Source organism: Spea bombifrons, chromosome 11 (assembly GCF_027358695.1).
Source record: "Spea bombifrons isolate aSpeBom1 chromosome 11, aSpeBom1.2.pri, whole genome shotgun sequence".
In the NCBI taxonomy this organism is placed as follows: Eukaryota; Metazoa; Chordata; class Amphibia; order Anura; family Pelobatidae; genus Spea; species Spea bombifrons.
Genome location: NC_071097.1, coordinates 37,574,839 through 37,587,752, shown reverse-complemented (window position 1 = coordinate 37,587,752; position 12,914 = coordinate 37,574,839). Strand labels below are relative to the sequence as shown.

The 12,914-nt window shown below is 54.7% G+C and overlaps 1 protein-coding gene across 2 annotated transcripts in view; it reads right to left on the bottom strand.

Moving 5' to 3' along the window:
* A2M (alpha-2-macroglobulin) overlaps window positions 1–12,686 on the bottom strand; it is a 23,518-nt gene extending 10,832 nt beyond the window's left edge. The window contains exons 1-18 of one of the 2 annotated variants that reach the window (XM_053450327.1): window positions 12,598–12,686; window positions 8,685–8,868; window positions 7,948–8,104; window positions 7,507–7,559; window positions 6,916–6,936; window positions 6,589–6,757; window positions 6,236–6,320; window positions 5,625–5,745; window positions 5,129–5,243; window positions 4,912–5,021; window positions 4,623–4,784; window positions 4,256–4,483; window positions 3,942–4,005; window positions 3,701–3,846; window positions 3,118–3,267; window positions 2,835–3,005; window positions 1,854–1,938; window positions 524–659 (exon numbers count right to left, since the gene is read on the bottom strand). In XM_053450327.1, the coding sequence (XP_053306302.1) occupies window positions 524–659; window positions 1,854–1,938; window positions 2,835–3,005; window positions 3,118–3,267; window positions 3,701–3,846; window positions 3,942–4,005; window positions 4,256–4,483; window positions 4,623–4,784; window positions 4,912–5,021; window positions 5,129–5,243; window positions 5,625–5,745; window positions 6,236–6,320; window positions 6,589–6,757; window positions 6,916–6,936; window positions 7,507–7,559; window positions 7,948–8,104; window positions 8,685–8,868; window positions 12,598–12,671 (2,231 nt within the window). In that variant the 5' untranslated portion in view covers window positions 12,672–12,686. The remainder of the gene's footprint in view (window positions 1–523; window positions 660–1,853; window positions 1,939–2,834; window positions 3,006–3,117; window positions 3,268–3,700; window positions 3,847–3,941; window positions 4,006–4,255; window positions 4,484–4,622; window positions 4,785–4,911; window positions 5,022–5,128; window positions 5,244–5,624; window positions 5,746–6,235; window positions 6,321–6,588; window positions 6,758–6,915; window positions 6,937–7,506; window positions 7,560–7,947; window positions 8,105–8,684; window positions 8,869–12,597) is intronic. The other variant, XM_053450328.1, reaches the window with a different exon arrangement.
* Between the last annotated feature and the right edge of the window lie 228 nt (window positions 12,687–12,914).

Genomic DNA, 12,914 nt, shown 5'->3' with positions numbered 1-12,914 from the left:
GAGAGGAGAGAGACGGGGAGAGAGGAGAGAGACGGGGAGAGAGAGGAGAGAGACGGGGAGAGAGGAGAGAGACGGGGAGAGAGACATTTCAATACGTAAAGGGATTTAATAAAGTACAGGAGGGAATTTATTTCAAAGGAGGAGAAAAACTACAACAAGAGGCCGGAATCTAACACTAGAGAGTCAGAGACTGAGATGGAATGTAAGGAAGTTTTACTTTACTGAGAGGGTGGTGGATAAGTGGAACAGCCTCCCAGCAGAGGTGGTAGAGGGTAATACAGTGAGGGTATTAAACATGCATTGGATAGACATACGGCTCCTGAATCTAAGACGAGACCAACGACTGATTAATTCTTTACAGCAGGAGAAACGGGCAAAATCTGCCAGCAAATTCTAGGTTTCTATTTTACTTATATAAAGCCTTTAAGTAAATAAAGACGTTTCTGGCACCGCGGGGCCCCAACCGGACGCTTCGTTTCTGACGACGTGTTTTGCCCTCGTGGCGTCCGGTCTGAGTACTCACTCCGTAGCGATCAGGTCAAAGAGCAGAGTCTCCGGGAAGTATTTCCTCACCGTCTCGATTCCAATCGCTTCGAGGGTAAGAGCGATGGCCTCCGGCATCATCATGTCCTCCAGGGCACTCATGCGCGCGATGCCTGCTGGTGGGACGCAGAAAGGTCAGTAAAACCCCTGGGGGTTCCACTCAACGGGGGTCACCTCACAGCATGTAACCGACCTCCACCACACCTAATACCACCAGCCGTGGGGCATCAACTCATAATTATTATTATTTATTGGTTTATATATATACAAACACCCATATATATAAATAAACACCTATATATATACACACCCCTATATATATATATACACTCCTATATATACACACCCCTATATATATACACCTATATATACACACCCCTATATATATATATATATATATACTCCTATATATACACACCCCTATATATATATACTCCTATATATACACACCCTATATATATATATATATATATACTCCTATATATACACACCCTATATATATATATACTCCTATATATACACACTATTATATATATACTCCTATATATACACACCCCTATATATATATATATACTCCTATATATACACACCCCTATATATATATACACTCCTATATATACACAATATTATATATATATACTCCTATATATACACACCCCTATATATATACACCTATATATATATATATATATATACACCCCTATATATACACACCCCTATATATACTCCTATATATATACACACCCCTATATATATACTCCTATATATACACACCCCTATATATATATATACACTCCTATATATACACACCCCTATATATATACTCCTATATATACACACCCCTATATATATATACTCCTATATATACACACTATTATATATATATACTCCTATATATACACACCCCTATATATATACACCTATATATATATATATATATACACTCCTATATATACACACCCCTATATATATACTCCTATATATACACACCCCTATATATATATATACTCCTATATATACACACCCCTATATACACACCCCTATATAAATATACACCCCTATATACACACACACTACATTCCCCCACACACACTAAACATCCTAGCCACATATCCCACGGGGGCCGGAGTAACATCCCTTTATACCCCCTGTGCAGGCTGCGGAGGGCATCTTGCTGTTTGTTGCGTTTGGCGGCCCCCGATTATTCCTGTGTTCGCTGCCGATTTATCTCAGTATCTCGTATTTTATATTAAATACGATTCACGACCGTCTGGCACGGCGCCCAAAAGTCTCCCCGTTAACGTCGTTACCTGCCGGCATTCCGTAGGGCTCAAACTGGAGACAGAGAGTCGGGCTTCGGATATTGGTGTTTGTGGAAACCTTGAGGCCGAGTTCCTGCAATGGAAGGAAGTTTTACTTTACTGGGAGGGTGGTAGATAAGTGGAACAGCCTCCCAGCAGAGGTGGTAGAGGGTAATACAGTGAGGGTATTAAACATGCGCGGGATAGACATACGGCTCCTGAATCTAAGACGAGACCGACGGCTGATTAAGGTTTGAGTCGTTACAGCAGGAGAAACGGGGGACTAGACGGGGGCCGCTGGGGGCCGATCTGCTGGCAGGTTCTATGCTTCCATAGAGAGAAGCTGGGAGCATCGTTTATAAAAGCCGCCATGTGCTGGCGGGGGCAGGAGGGATGTGCGGGGGGCCGAATCTTATTTGGGCTCGCGGACATTATATGGGGTCTCTAAACGCGTTCCGTTCTCCTCTTGGGTTTTTCCATCATGGACGCTCGCTTTGGGGGTGTGGGACCCGCTGAGTTGGGGGCGTCGGACCGGCTGAGTGGGGGGCGTCGGACCCGCTGAGTGGGGGGCGTCGGACCCGCTGAGTTGGGGGTGTCGGACCCGCTGAGTTGGGGGCGTGGGACCCGCTGAGTGGGGGGCGTCGGACCCGCTGAGTTGTCGGCGTGGGACCCGCTGAGTTGGGGGCGTGGGACCCGCTGAGTGGGGGGCGTCGGACCCGCTGAGTGGGGGGCGTCGGACCCGCTGAGTTGGGGGTGTCGGACCCGCTGAGTTGGGGGCGTGGGACCCGCTGAGTTGGGGGCGTGGGACCCGCTGAGTGGGGGGCGTCGGACCCGCTGAGTGGGGGGCGTCGGACCCGCTGAGTTGTCGGCGTGGGACCCGCTGAGTTGGGGGCGTCAGACCCGCTGAGTCGGGGGCGTTCCCCGAAGCTCGTAGTCAGAGCCGGGAGAATAAAGGGGAATCGGGGGGAGGGGACGTGGCGTCGGAGGTACCTTGAAGATGGCGTAGGTGTCCGTGTCCTGCGCCGGGCTGCTCGGGTTATAGTGCAGGCCGTTTATAAAAATGGGATCGGCCCTCACACACGGGTCATCGCGCGGCTCCTCCAGGTAATGGCCGTCGTGGTTATATCCAAAAAGTTCTACAACGGGTAGCAGCTCATATATCTAGAAGACATGATGTAGAGGTAGAAGAAGAAGCGGCCCCCCACGAAGCTTCTTACCCAGCCCGGGGGCAGATACGCCTATAAGGGTACAAAGTGTTCCTGGGAAGTCTCACCGATTTCGCCGACAGTTCTGCCTCCGGTTTCATGATCAGGACGCTGGAGTCCACGCCGCGCACGGCACAGAAGGAGTCGGGGTCGGTGTGGAGGCTGAGGACCGTCTGCGAGCCGGGAAGGGACTCGGTGGGAGAGAAGGACAGCTTGACCTGAGAGACAGACAGAAATCAGACATAACGCACCCGGGAGAGGAAGACATAACTCCGCCACGTACTTTTCCCGGACTGTCACCGGCGATCGGTTCACCGGCTCGGTGCAAATCAATGGAAAAAACCAACGGCGCCGGAAACCAACGGCACCGGAAACCAACGGCACCGAAAACCAACGGCACCGGAGACCAACGGCACCGAAAACCAACGGCACCGGAAACCAACGGCACCGATGTCGTGTTTCGTCTTTATCCAATATCGACGAGTCTATTTTAATGGGATTGGGGCGTTTCCTACGCCCTCGGCCGACGCACCGAACGCTGGACCCAGATCAGCTTCATTTACCCGGAATTTGGTTAAAAAGATGCAGCATGGAAACCTTAAACCCTCATCGCCCAAAACTCTGTAACATGCGAGCCGCGCCGCCCCTGACCTTGTTGTCGAAGCACCGGTCCACGTTGAGGGTGGCGGTGTCGGCGATAACCTCTCCGCTATCCAGAATCAGGAACACGAGAATCTTTGCCAGAGGAGCGACGTTGGCTCCGACATCGAGTTTAAACGAAAACTCTCCCAAGGCCTCTGCGAACGAGAAACGGTGATTTTCAGCATCGCACTGCGGCCGCCATCGGCCCGGCGCCGCTCTCCGGCGTAACGCAAGACCCCGCCGCTTTTACCTTGGTTTTGGACCAGTAGGACGGCGTGCTTCCCGGACGATACGATGCCCCCTTTAGACATAATCTGTAGGAAGAAAGTCTCGTGTTATCCGCTGACTGCGTCGCCGGCGGTTCTCGGCCTGGGCCAGCGGTTATCGCACGGCCCTCGGTACGGACGGCGGCGCCGCGGCGCTTCTGTCTGCTTTCCTTACCACCCGATACCCGGGTCCGCTCTGTATGCGTCTTTATCGAAGGGGGGACATTCTAGACTCAGAGGGGGGATCACTCGGACGAGATATCGCTCACGATCAGAGCGTGGCGGCGCGCGGACTCACCACATAGCGGAACACGGCGTCTTTTGTGTGCCCGATCCCCTCGGCCGTCAGCACGTAATGGACGAGGATCCTCTGCGCGCTCTGACACCTCAGCTTCTTGAATATTGGTTTGACTTTCAAAAAGCTGGCGCTCTTGGAGTAGAAGCGGCTGACGCCCCGGGACGGCTCCTCGTACGTCGGGTTCAGCCACCCGTGCCGGCCGCAGTATTCAGACGACTTGTAGAACGCCTGGAAGGGAATCTACGGTCAGCGCCACCAAATACATCTCAACGAGGCTCAGCGGGACATCATTATCATAGCCTACAGGATAAAGCATGGACTACAACATGCGCCGTGACCCCTGCCGGGTTGGTAAGTGGCGGCTCACCCGGAGTTGGAGTGAGGACTCCTGAAAAGATGAGGTGTCGATGGAGAAATCGGCCGTGCCGTCCGGCTTGGTTGTGTAGCTGTAGTTCTTTCCGCTGTGTCCTACGAAGACCACCACGGTTTGATTGCCAATCGGACTTCCAGATGCATCCTCTAATAGAACCTGTGTATGAGTATGATGTCATCAGTGATGTCATACGGCTTTGCAAAGTAAGAACAGGACTTCATGTAGCTGACCTCATGTCTGTCGCTCCGCAGGGTCACCCGCCAAGTCCATACCCCCGACGTACCTGTCCGTACAGCGGAATACCCCTTTTAAAGTGGGACTCCACGTTCTGGAACGACACTTTAGCCAGGGTGGTCTTCACTTCAGAAGAAGCTTCAGCCGTCAGCTCCGCATCTGCCGGGGAAACAATCATCAAACATCCGCGTAACCCGCTGTCTCCCTTTTCTGGTTCCGTCTCATGAGACCCCCGCCTATCCCCCCGCCGGCTCGGAGCCTCTCACCTGTCCCGTCCTCCGTGATGGTGGCTTTGGCGGTGATTTTCATCTCGTATCCGGTGCGCTTCATCTGGAAGATCTTCGTCGGCATCACATCGGAGAAGCAGCCGTCGGGACCGGCCTTCAAAAAAAAAAACCAAACCCAAAGCAATTAACGCTGAATCAACCCGTTATCTGAACAGAACATTCTGTTAAAGGAAACAGGCAGTTTTTTTAGTGACTGCAGAAGAGTCGGGGAGGAAAAAGCAATTTGCTGGGTTTATGCTGTATATATTGTAAAATGCTTCATTATGTATAGCGGGGGCGGGGAGGGGGGGTTGTTAACCTCGCATGTCCTTGTCTGGCACTCGGGGGCACTTGGCTGAAGTTGAGTCTCCTCAGTGGCCAGAGGTGGGCACTCCTTATAAACCTGGATAAATCTGGGTTATAAGTGGCTGGGCCATTCCACTGGTTGCTATGGTGATAAGACCCTTTGCGCGCCGGGGCCGGGTGGTCTACGCACCTGGTGGAGCAGCTCCTCGCACACGGCGTCCTCCTCTCCCTGGCAGTAGGTGTAGCTATGAGCGAATTTTCTGCACACGCGCACTTTGATCTGTCCCGAAACCGGCTTTCCATACGTGTACCTGACGGGAGGAACACGCGGTCACGCATGGATCCGCCGCCGGGAGTGGAAGCCACTCCGAGCCAGACAGACACACAGACCGAGCTAGAGAGAAAAACTGATGGAAAGATGCTGCCGATTACTTCAGTAGCATTGAGAGGGTGGTAGATAAGTGGAACAGCCTCCCAGCAGAAGTGGTAGAGGGTAATACAGTGAGGGTATTAAACATGCATGGGATAGACATACGGCTCCTGAATCTAAGACGAGACCAACGACAGCAGGAGAAACAGGCGACTAGACGGGGGCCGCCGGGGGCCGATCTGCCGGCAGCCATTGCACCTTTCTGTGAATAGGACACTCCGGGGCTGAGTTCCTCCCGTGGTTGGTGTCGCTGCGCATGTTTTATAGTTTGATCCCTTAACGTTCCCTTTAGGGTTAAATCTACGGAGTGTTTGTCCAGTTACCCCGCAGGACACGCAGCGCTCTAAAGCCCCCCTCAGGGTAATACTAACTTCCCGCAGACGGTCACTCGCAGCTCCTTGTCCAGGATGGTGAGCACGGGGGGCACTTTCACCTGAACCTCGTATTTCGGTAACACTAGAAGAGAAGAGCGGGACAGTCACCCAGCGGCGGCGGTGGCTTCGGGTCCCTGACACGTTATCCGTATCGCCCCGCGGGGCGACGCCGCGTCTAACATACCACCCCGGGCCAGATACTGCAGCTTCCACGCTCATGAACTACAATTCCCACAATCCTCCCCATCAGAGTAAAAGTCCTTTAACCGCAGCAGAGCCACGTTATTCCTCCCCGCGGCCGTTACCGCCCCAGGGTGCTGGGTGACCCCCGCCATTCTCCGCGCACGTACCGTATTCCTCCACGGTGAAGGAGTGCTGCACGCGGGGGCCTTTGGCCCTCACGGCCACCACTTTGTACGTCCCTTGCGAGGGTTCGGAGGTCAGCTGGAAGGACTCCTGTACGATCCCCCTGCAGGTTTCCACGTCTAGCCATTGGGTGATGCGATTTCCTCTGGGGTCCTGCGCGGGAAATAAACAAAATCACCGCGGTTTGCCCCAAAAATTCATTATATAACGGCCCCCGGCTGGACACAGGGGCCCCGTCCACACAACATCCAACGGAGCCACACACTCCGCCGCCACCCCGACAGCTTCCCACGGACGGCCACGCCGCTCACCTCGATGTACACCACGGGGAACTGAAACGAGAGAAGAAGAGACCATCACTACAAGACGCGCAGGCACATGAGACCCCCGCAGGCACCAACACCTCCGTACCGGGGTGATGAAAAGGGTTCCCTAAGTAAAAGCATCTAGAGGGGCAGAAAACCAGTAGCTATAGGTGGAAGAGCCTCCCAGCAGAGGTGGTAGAGGGTAATACAGCGAGGGTATTAAACACGCATGGGATAGACTTACGGCTCCTGAATCTAAGACGAGACCAACGACTGATTAAGGTTTGAGTCGTTACAGCAGGAGAAACGGGCGACTGGACGGGGGCCGCCGGGGGCCGATCTGCCGGCAGGTTTGTGTTTTTATGATTATTTGCTTGAAATATTTTTTCTACTGAAGTTATTAACCTCACAAATGTTTAAAAACATATAAAACTATACTTCCACGATCTGTTTAATGACTTCATCTGATTCATATGTGCTTTTTAACCCCTTCACGACAGAGCCTGCGCATGTACGGGCTCACAATGCCTTGTCCTTAAGGGGTTAATGTGTCTGTGAATCGGGAACATGAAGAAAGTTGGGATAAAGGTTCCTTACATGTTCCGATACGGCGTGAAAGTTCTCACTCAAAGCGGCGATGCGGAACAGGACTAGAAAACAGAGAAAAACAGAAATACCCAAATCACATCATTTCTGCAAATTCCTGCACAATTCCAACATTTTAACTCATTTTTCACAGTTTTAACCAGCGAACATGCGCAAGAAGGGGCTGTTTTGCCTACACAAAGCCCCAGGTTGGGTAAAGAAACCTTCTTTTAAAAGGTCTCAACCAAGAAAGGTTTCAAGGAGACTCTGCTGCTGCTATGGCAATAAAGCCTCATAACCAATAAGCTCCTTCTCCTTGTATCACATGATTTAAGATTGGAATTAAGTGGAGAAAATATGATTTCTGCTGGTTTTTGTCAGAAGGCCGTTGATTTAGCGCGGAGCGCCTGCTCTGGGCGGCGGATGCGGGGTGGAGGACGCCGTGACACTGACCTTTCTGTCCCGGCTTGTAGATGGGTTTATCCGTTTGGATGAAGACGAGGTTCAGCAAGGGCTTGATCAGGACGCTTCTCCTGGACCTGAAGTGCAGGGTACCCCCGTCGGCTCGCAGCGTCAGGAAGCCCACCTCTGCTGCATCTACCGAGGGGGTCTTCCCAGAGACAGGCGAAGATAAAGGGGGGACGGATTAGAGAGACGCGCACCGGACGAGACGCTTCTTTAACCCAATCCAAGCTTTAAACCGGAGAGACGAGTCCAGAAAGTATCTTTCCAAACGTTTTCTCTTTAACCCGAACGCCATAAAACTACCTTTATATATTTTGGTAACCGGCGGGTCTCCGGGCGCAGCCCCCCTTAATGACGGCACCTTCTGTGCCCCTTTTACCCCCCGCAGGCACACGCGGCCGTTTGACCAGGCGCTGACGCCATCTGCTGGGCATGGCTTTGGTGATTATTACGGTGTTTGCTATCGCAGCGTTCGGAATTGGTAAATGACATGTATTTGTCGTATGTGTCCAGGCAGACATGCGCAGCCTCATCCCTGCCCCGCCTCAGCCATTTAATTGGGCAGAATAGATCCCCCTCCCCCGAGGTTTTAAGCACTAAGGGGACCTTACAGTTTTTTGACACCCTTCGGAAAGTTTGCATAATTAGAAATAAAGTAAAAGATAGAAAAGAAGGAGAAAAAAAATGGAGCCCGTATGGGAGGAGCGGGCGAGGAGGCCGCTTACAACGAAGGTCACCCAGCTGTCGTCGTCGGGCTCTGTGACGTCTTTCTCCAGTAAGGTCACGTTGCGAGTCGCCAGCTCCAGGGTCACCGAAACTGAGATGGACTCATTGAGGTGGGACAACAGCAAACCGAATCTCTCCGGGCTTTGCGCATGAAGGAGGCTGGGGACCAGCAGCATGTACTGCCTGCCGAGACGAGAAAACCTATGAGCCTCGGTGGTCTCTTTTGCCCGCAGATACTGAGGAATATAATTTATTGCAAAATAGTTTTGTATAGACGCGGTGATCCCTAAGCTTCAGGACTGGAGGGTAAACAGTTTATTGCCCCCTTGACCCCTCCATCCGCCCCGTCCACAGGGCCAGGACAGAGACATTGCGCAACCAGCCTTTGTGCGGCCCCCGCCGGACCCAACGCACATAAACGTGTTATTGACATTATTAATATTTACACGCGGCTTTAGAAATCCTCGCTGGGGGCGCGGCCCGGCGGTCTCTGATTCCGTTATCACGCAGCGCGGCCCGGCGGTCTCTGATCAGGTTATCACGCAGCGCGGCCCGGCGGTCTCTGATTCCGTTATCACGCAGCGCGGCCCGGCGGTCTCTGATTCCGTTATCACGCGCAGCGCGGCGGTCTCTGATTCCGTTATCACGCAGCGCGGCCCGGCGGTCTCTGATCAGGTTATCACGCAGCGCGGCCCGGCGTGTCTCTGATTCCGTTATCACACAGCGTGGCCCGGCGGTCTCTGATCCGGTTATCACGCAGCGCAGCCCGGCGGTCTCTGATTCCGTTATCACGCAGCGCGACCCGGCGGTCTCTGATTCCGTTATCACGCAGCGCGGCCCGGCGGTCTCTGGTTCCGTTATCACGCAGCGCAGCCCGGCGGTCTCTGGTTCCGTTATCACGCAGCGCGGCCCGGCGGTCTCTGATTCCGTTATCACGCAGCGCGGCCCGGCGGTCTCTGATTCCGTTATCACGCAGCGCGGCCCGGCGGTCTCTGATTCCGTTATCACGCAGCGCGGCCCGGCGGTCTCTGATTCCGTTATCACGCAGCGCGGCCCGGCGGTCTCTGATTCCGTTATCACGCAGCCCGGCGGTCTCTGATTCCGTTATCACGCAGCGCGGCCCGGCGGTCTCTGATTCCGTTATCACGCAGCGCGGCCCGGCGGTCTCTGATTCCGTTATCACGCAGCGCGGCCCGGCGGTCTCTGATCAGGTTATCACGCAGCGCGGCCCGGCGTGTCTCTGATTCCGTTATCACGCAGCGTGGCACGGCGGTCTCTGATCCGGTTATCACGCAGCGCGGCCCGGCGGTCTCTGATTCCGTTATCACGCAGCGCGACCCGGCGGTCTCTGATTCCGTTATCACGCAGCGTGGCCCGGCGGTCTCTGGTTCCGTTATCACGCAGCGCAGCCCGGCGGTCTCTGGTTCCGTTATCACGCAGCGCGGCCCGGCGGTCTCTGATTCCGTTATCACGCAGCACGGCCCGGCGGTCTCTGATTCCGTTATCACGCAGCGCGGCCCGGCGGTCTCTGATTCCGTTATCACGCAGCGCGGCCCGGCGGTCTCTGATTCCGTTATCACGCAGCGCGGCCCGGCGGTCTCTGATTCCGTTATCACGCAGCGCGGCCCGGCGGTCTCTGATTCCGTTATCACGCAGCGCGGCCCGGCGGTCTCTGATTCCGTTATCACGCAGCGCGGCGGTCTCTGATTCCGTTATCACGCAGCGCGGCCCGGCGGTCTCTGGTTCCGTTATCACGCAGCGCGGCCCGGCGGTCTCTGATTCCGTTATCACGCAGCCCGGCGGTCTCTGATTCCGTTATCACGCAGCGCGGCCCGGCGGTCTCTGATTCCGTTATCACGCAGCGCGGCGGTCTCTGATTCCGTTATCACGCAGCACGGCCCGGCGGTCTCTGATTCCGTTATCACGCAGCGCGGCCCGGCGGTCTCTGATTCCGTTATCACGCAGCGCGGCCCGGCGGTCTCTGATTCCGTTATCACGCAGCGCGGCCCGGCGGTCTCTGATTCCGTTATCACGCAGCGCGGCCCGGCGGTCTCTGATTCCGTTATCACGCAGCGCGGCCCGGCGGTCTCTGATTCCGTTATCACGCAGCGCGGCCCGGCGGTCTCTGATTCCGCTATCACGCAGCGCGGCCCGGCGGTCTCTGATTCCGTTATCACGCAGCGCGGCGGTCTCTGATTCCGTTATCACGCAGCGCGGCCCGGCGGTCTCTGGTTCCGTTATCACGCAGCGCGGCCCGGCGGTCTCTGATTCCGTTATCACGCAGCCCGGCGGTCTCTGATTCCGCTATCACGCAGCGCGGCCCGGCGGTCTCTGATTCCGTTATCACGCAGCGCGGCGGTCTCTGGTTCCGTTATCACGCAGCGCGGCCCGGCGGTCTCTGATTCCGCTATCACGCAGCGCGGCCCGGTGGTCTCTGATTCCGTTATCACGCAGCGCGGCACGGCGGTCTCTGATTCCGTTATCACGCATTGCGGCCCGGTGGTCTCTGATTCCGTTATCACGCAGCGCGCCCTGGCGTGTCTCTGATTCCGTTATCACGCAGCGCGGCCCGGCGGTCTCTGATTCCGTTATCATGCAGCGCAGCCCGGCGGTCTCTGATTCCGTTATCACGCAGCGCGGCCCGGCGGTCTCTGATTCCGTTATCACGCAGCGCGGCCCGGCGGTCTCTGATTCCGTTATCATGCAGCGCAGCCCGGCGGTCTCTGATTCCGTTATCACGCAGCGCAGCCCGGCGGTCTCTGATTCCGTTATCACGCAGCGCGGCCCGGCGGTCTCTGATTCCGTTATCACGCAGCGCGGCCCGGCGGTCTCTGATTCCGTTATCATGCAGCGCAGCCCGGCGGTCTCTGATTCCGTTATCACGCAGCGCGGCCCGGCGGTCTCTGATTCCGTTATCACGCAGCGCGCCCTGGCGTGTCTCTGATTCTGTTATCACGCAGCGCGGCCCGGCGGTCTCTGATTCCGTTATCACGCAGCGCAGCGGTCTCTGATTCCGTTATCACGCAGCGCGGCCCGGCGGTCACTGGGACAGTCTACCTTGGTAAATGAAGGGTTAATTTGGTGCACCCAATAACTAAAAACCGAAAATCCCATGAAATAAAAACCGAAAATCCCCATAAATAATGTGATAATTATGGGGATAATTATGGGGATTAGAGATAAATATCTCAACGCACATTATTGTGAAAAATGTTAATTAGGGGGCCGTCCAAATAATAAAAAAAAATATTATAAAAAAAAAAACTTTTAAAAGAAAGGCTTCTGAAATAAATTCCATAAAGCAGAGACGTCTCCGTATAATGTTACAGTATATAGGGCCACGGTGATGCCTACGGGGCCACGGCGATGCCTACGGGGCCACGGCGATGCCTACGGGGCCACGGCGATGCCTACGGGCCCGGACGATGCCTACGGGCCCCGGCGATGCCTACGGGCCCCGGCGATGCCTACGGGCCACGATGATGCCTATGGGCCCCGATGATGCCTACGGGGTCCCGACGATGCCTACGGGCCCCGAGTCAACCAAAGTTTCCCAGCGTTTTCTACAAATTGTTTGTTTTTGGAAATTAAAAGGTGTTTGTGATCGTCATAAAACCCCTGTGGTCTGGTTCTCCCGGTACACCGGCCCCTCGGCCCCTGGGTGCCGCGGTTGGATTGATTTTGATAAATGACAATTTCTGATATTATGTATTTTATGATTTTTTTTAACATATTCGAGATCCTTACAAAAAACACCAGGAAGGGGATTCTTCGCGTGGCCCGAATAATAGAGGATAATCACGCGATTCACTAACGTTCCCAGAAGATACCCCCCCCCCCCGAATAACGTAACAAAGATCGGCACAGCACAGAGAATACCCCCGTCCCAAATACCCCAGACAGCGCGCTTACGGGCCGGGATCGGCGGCGGCCCCTCCGGACAGGGCAGACAGCAGCAGGCACAGGGCGAGCGCCGACCTCCACATTCTCTCGTTGGGCGTCTCTGCTGAGAAGAGGAATTGCGGACAGAGAGGACTTTATAAAGCCGAGAGCGGCCCCCAAACAAACCCCCGCATGACGCGAGCGCACAAGGCCGGCTGTGTGAGCGCGGGGGACGTGTTTGTCTTGGCCGGGGGGGGGGGTGTTTGTTGAGCTGAGATCTGATTACCGTCTGTGCCGGTGCGTGGAGCCGGACGGGTACACAACAGGATTGCTAAACTGTTTAGAGA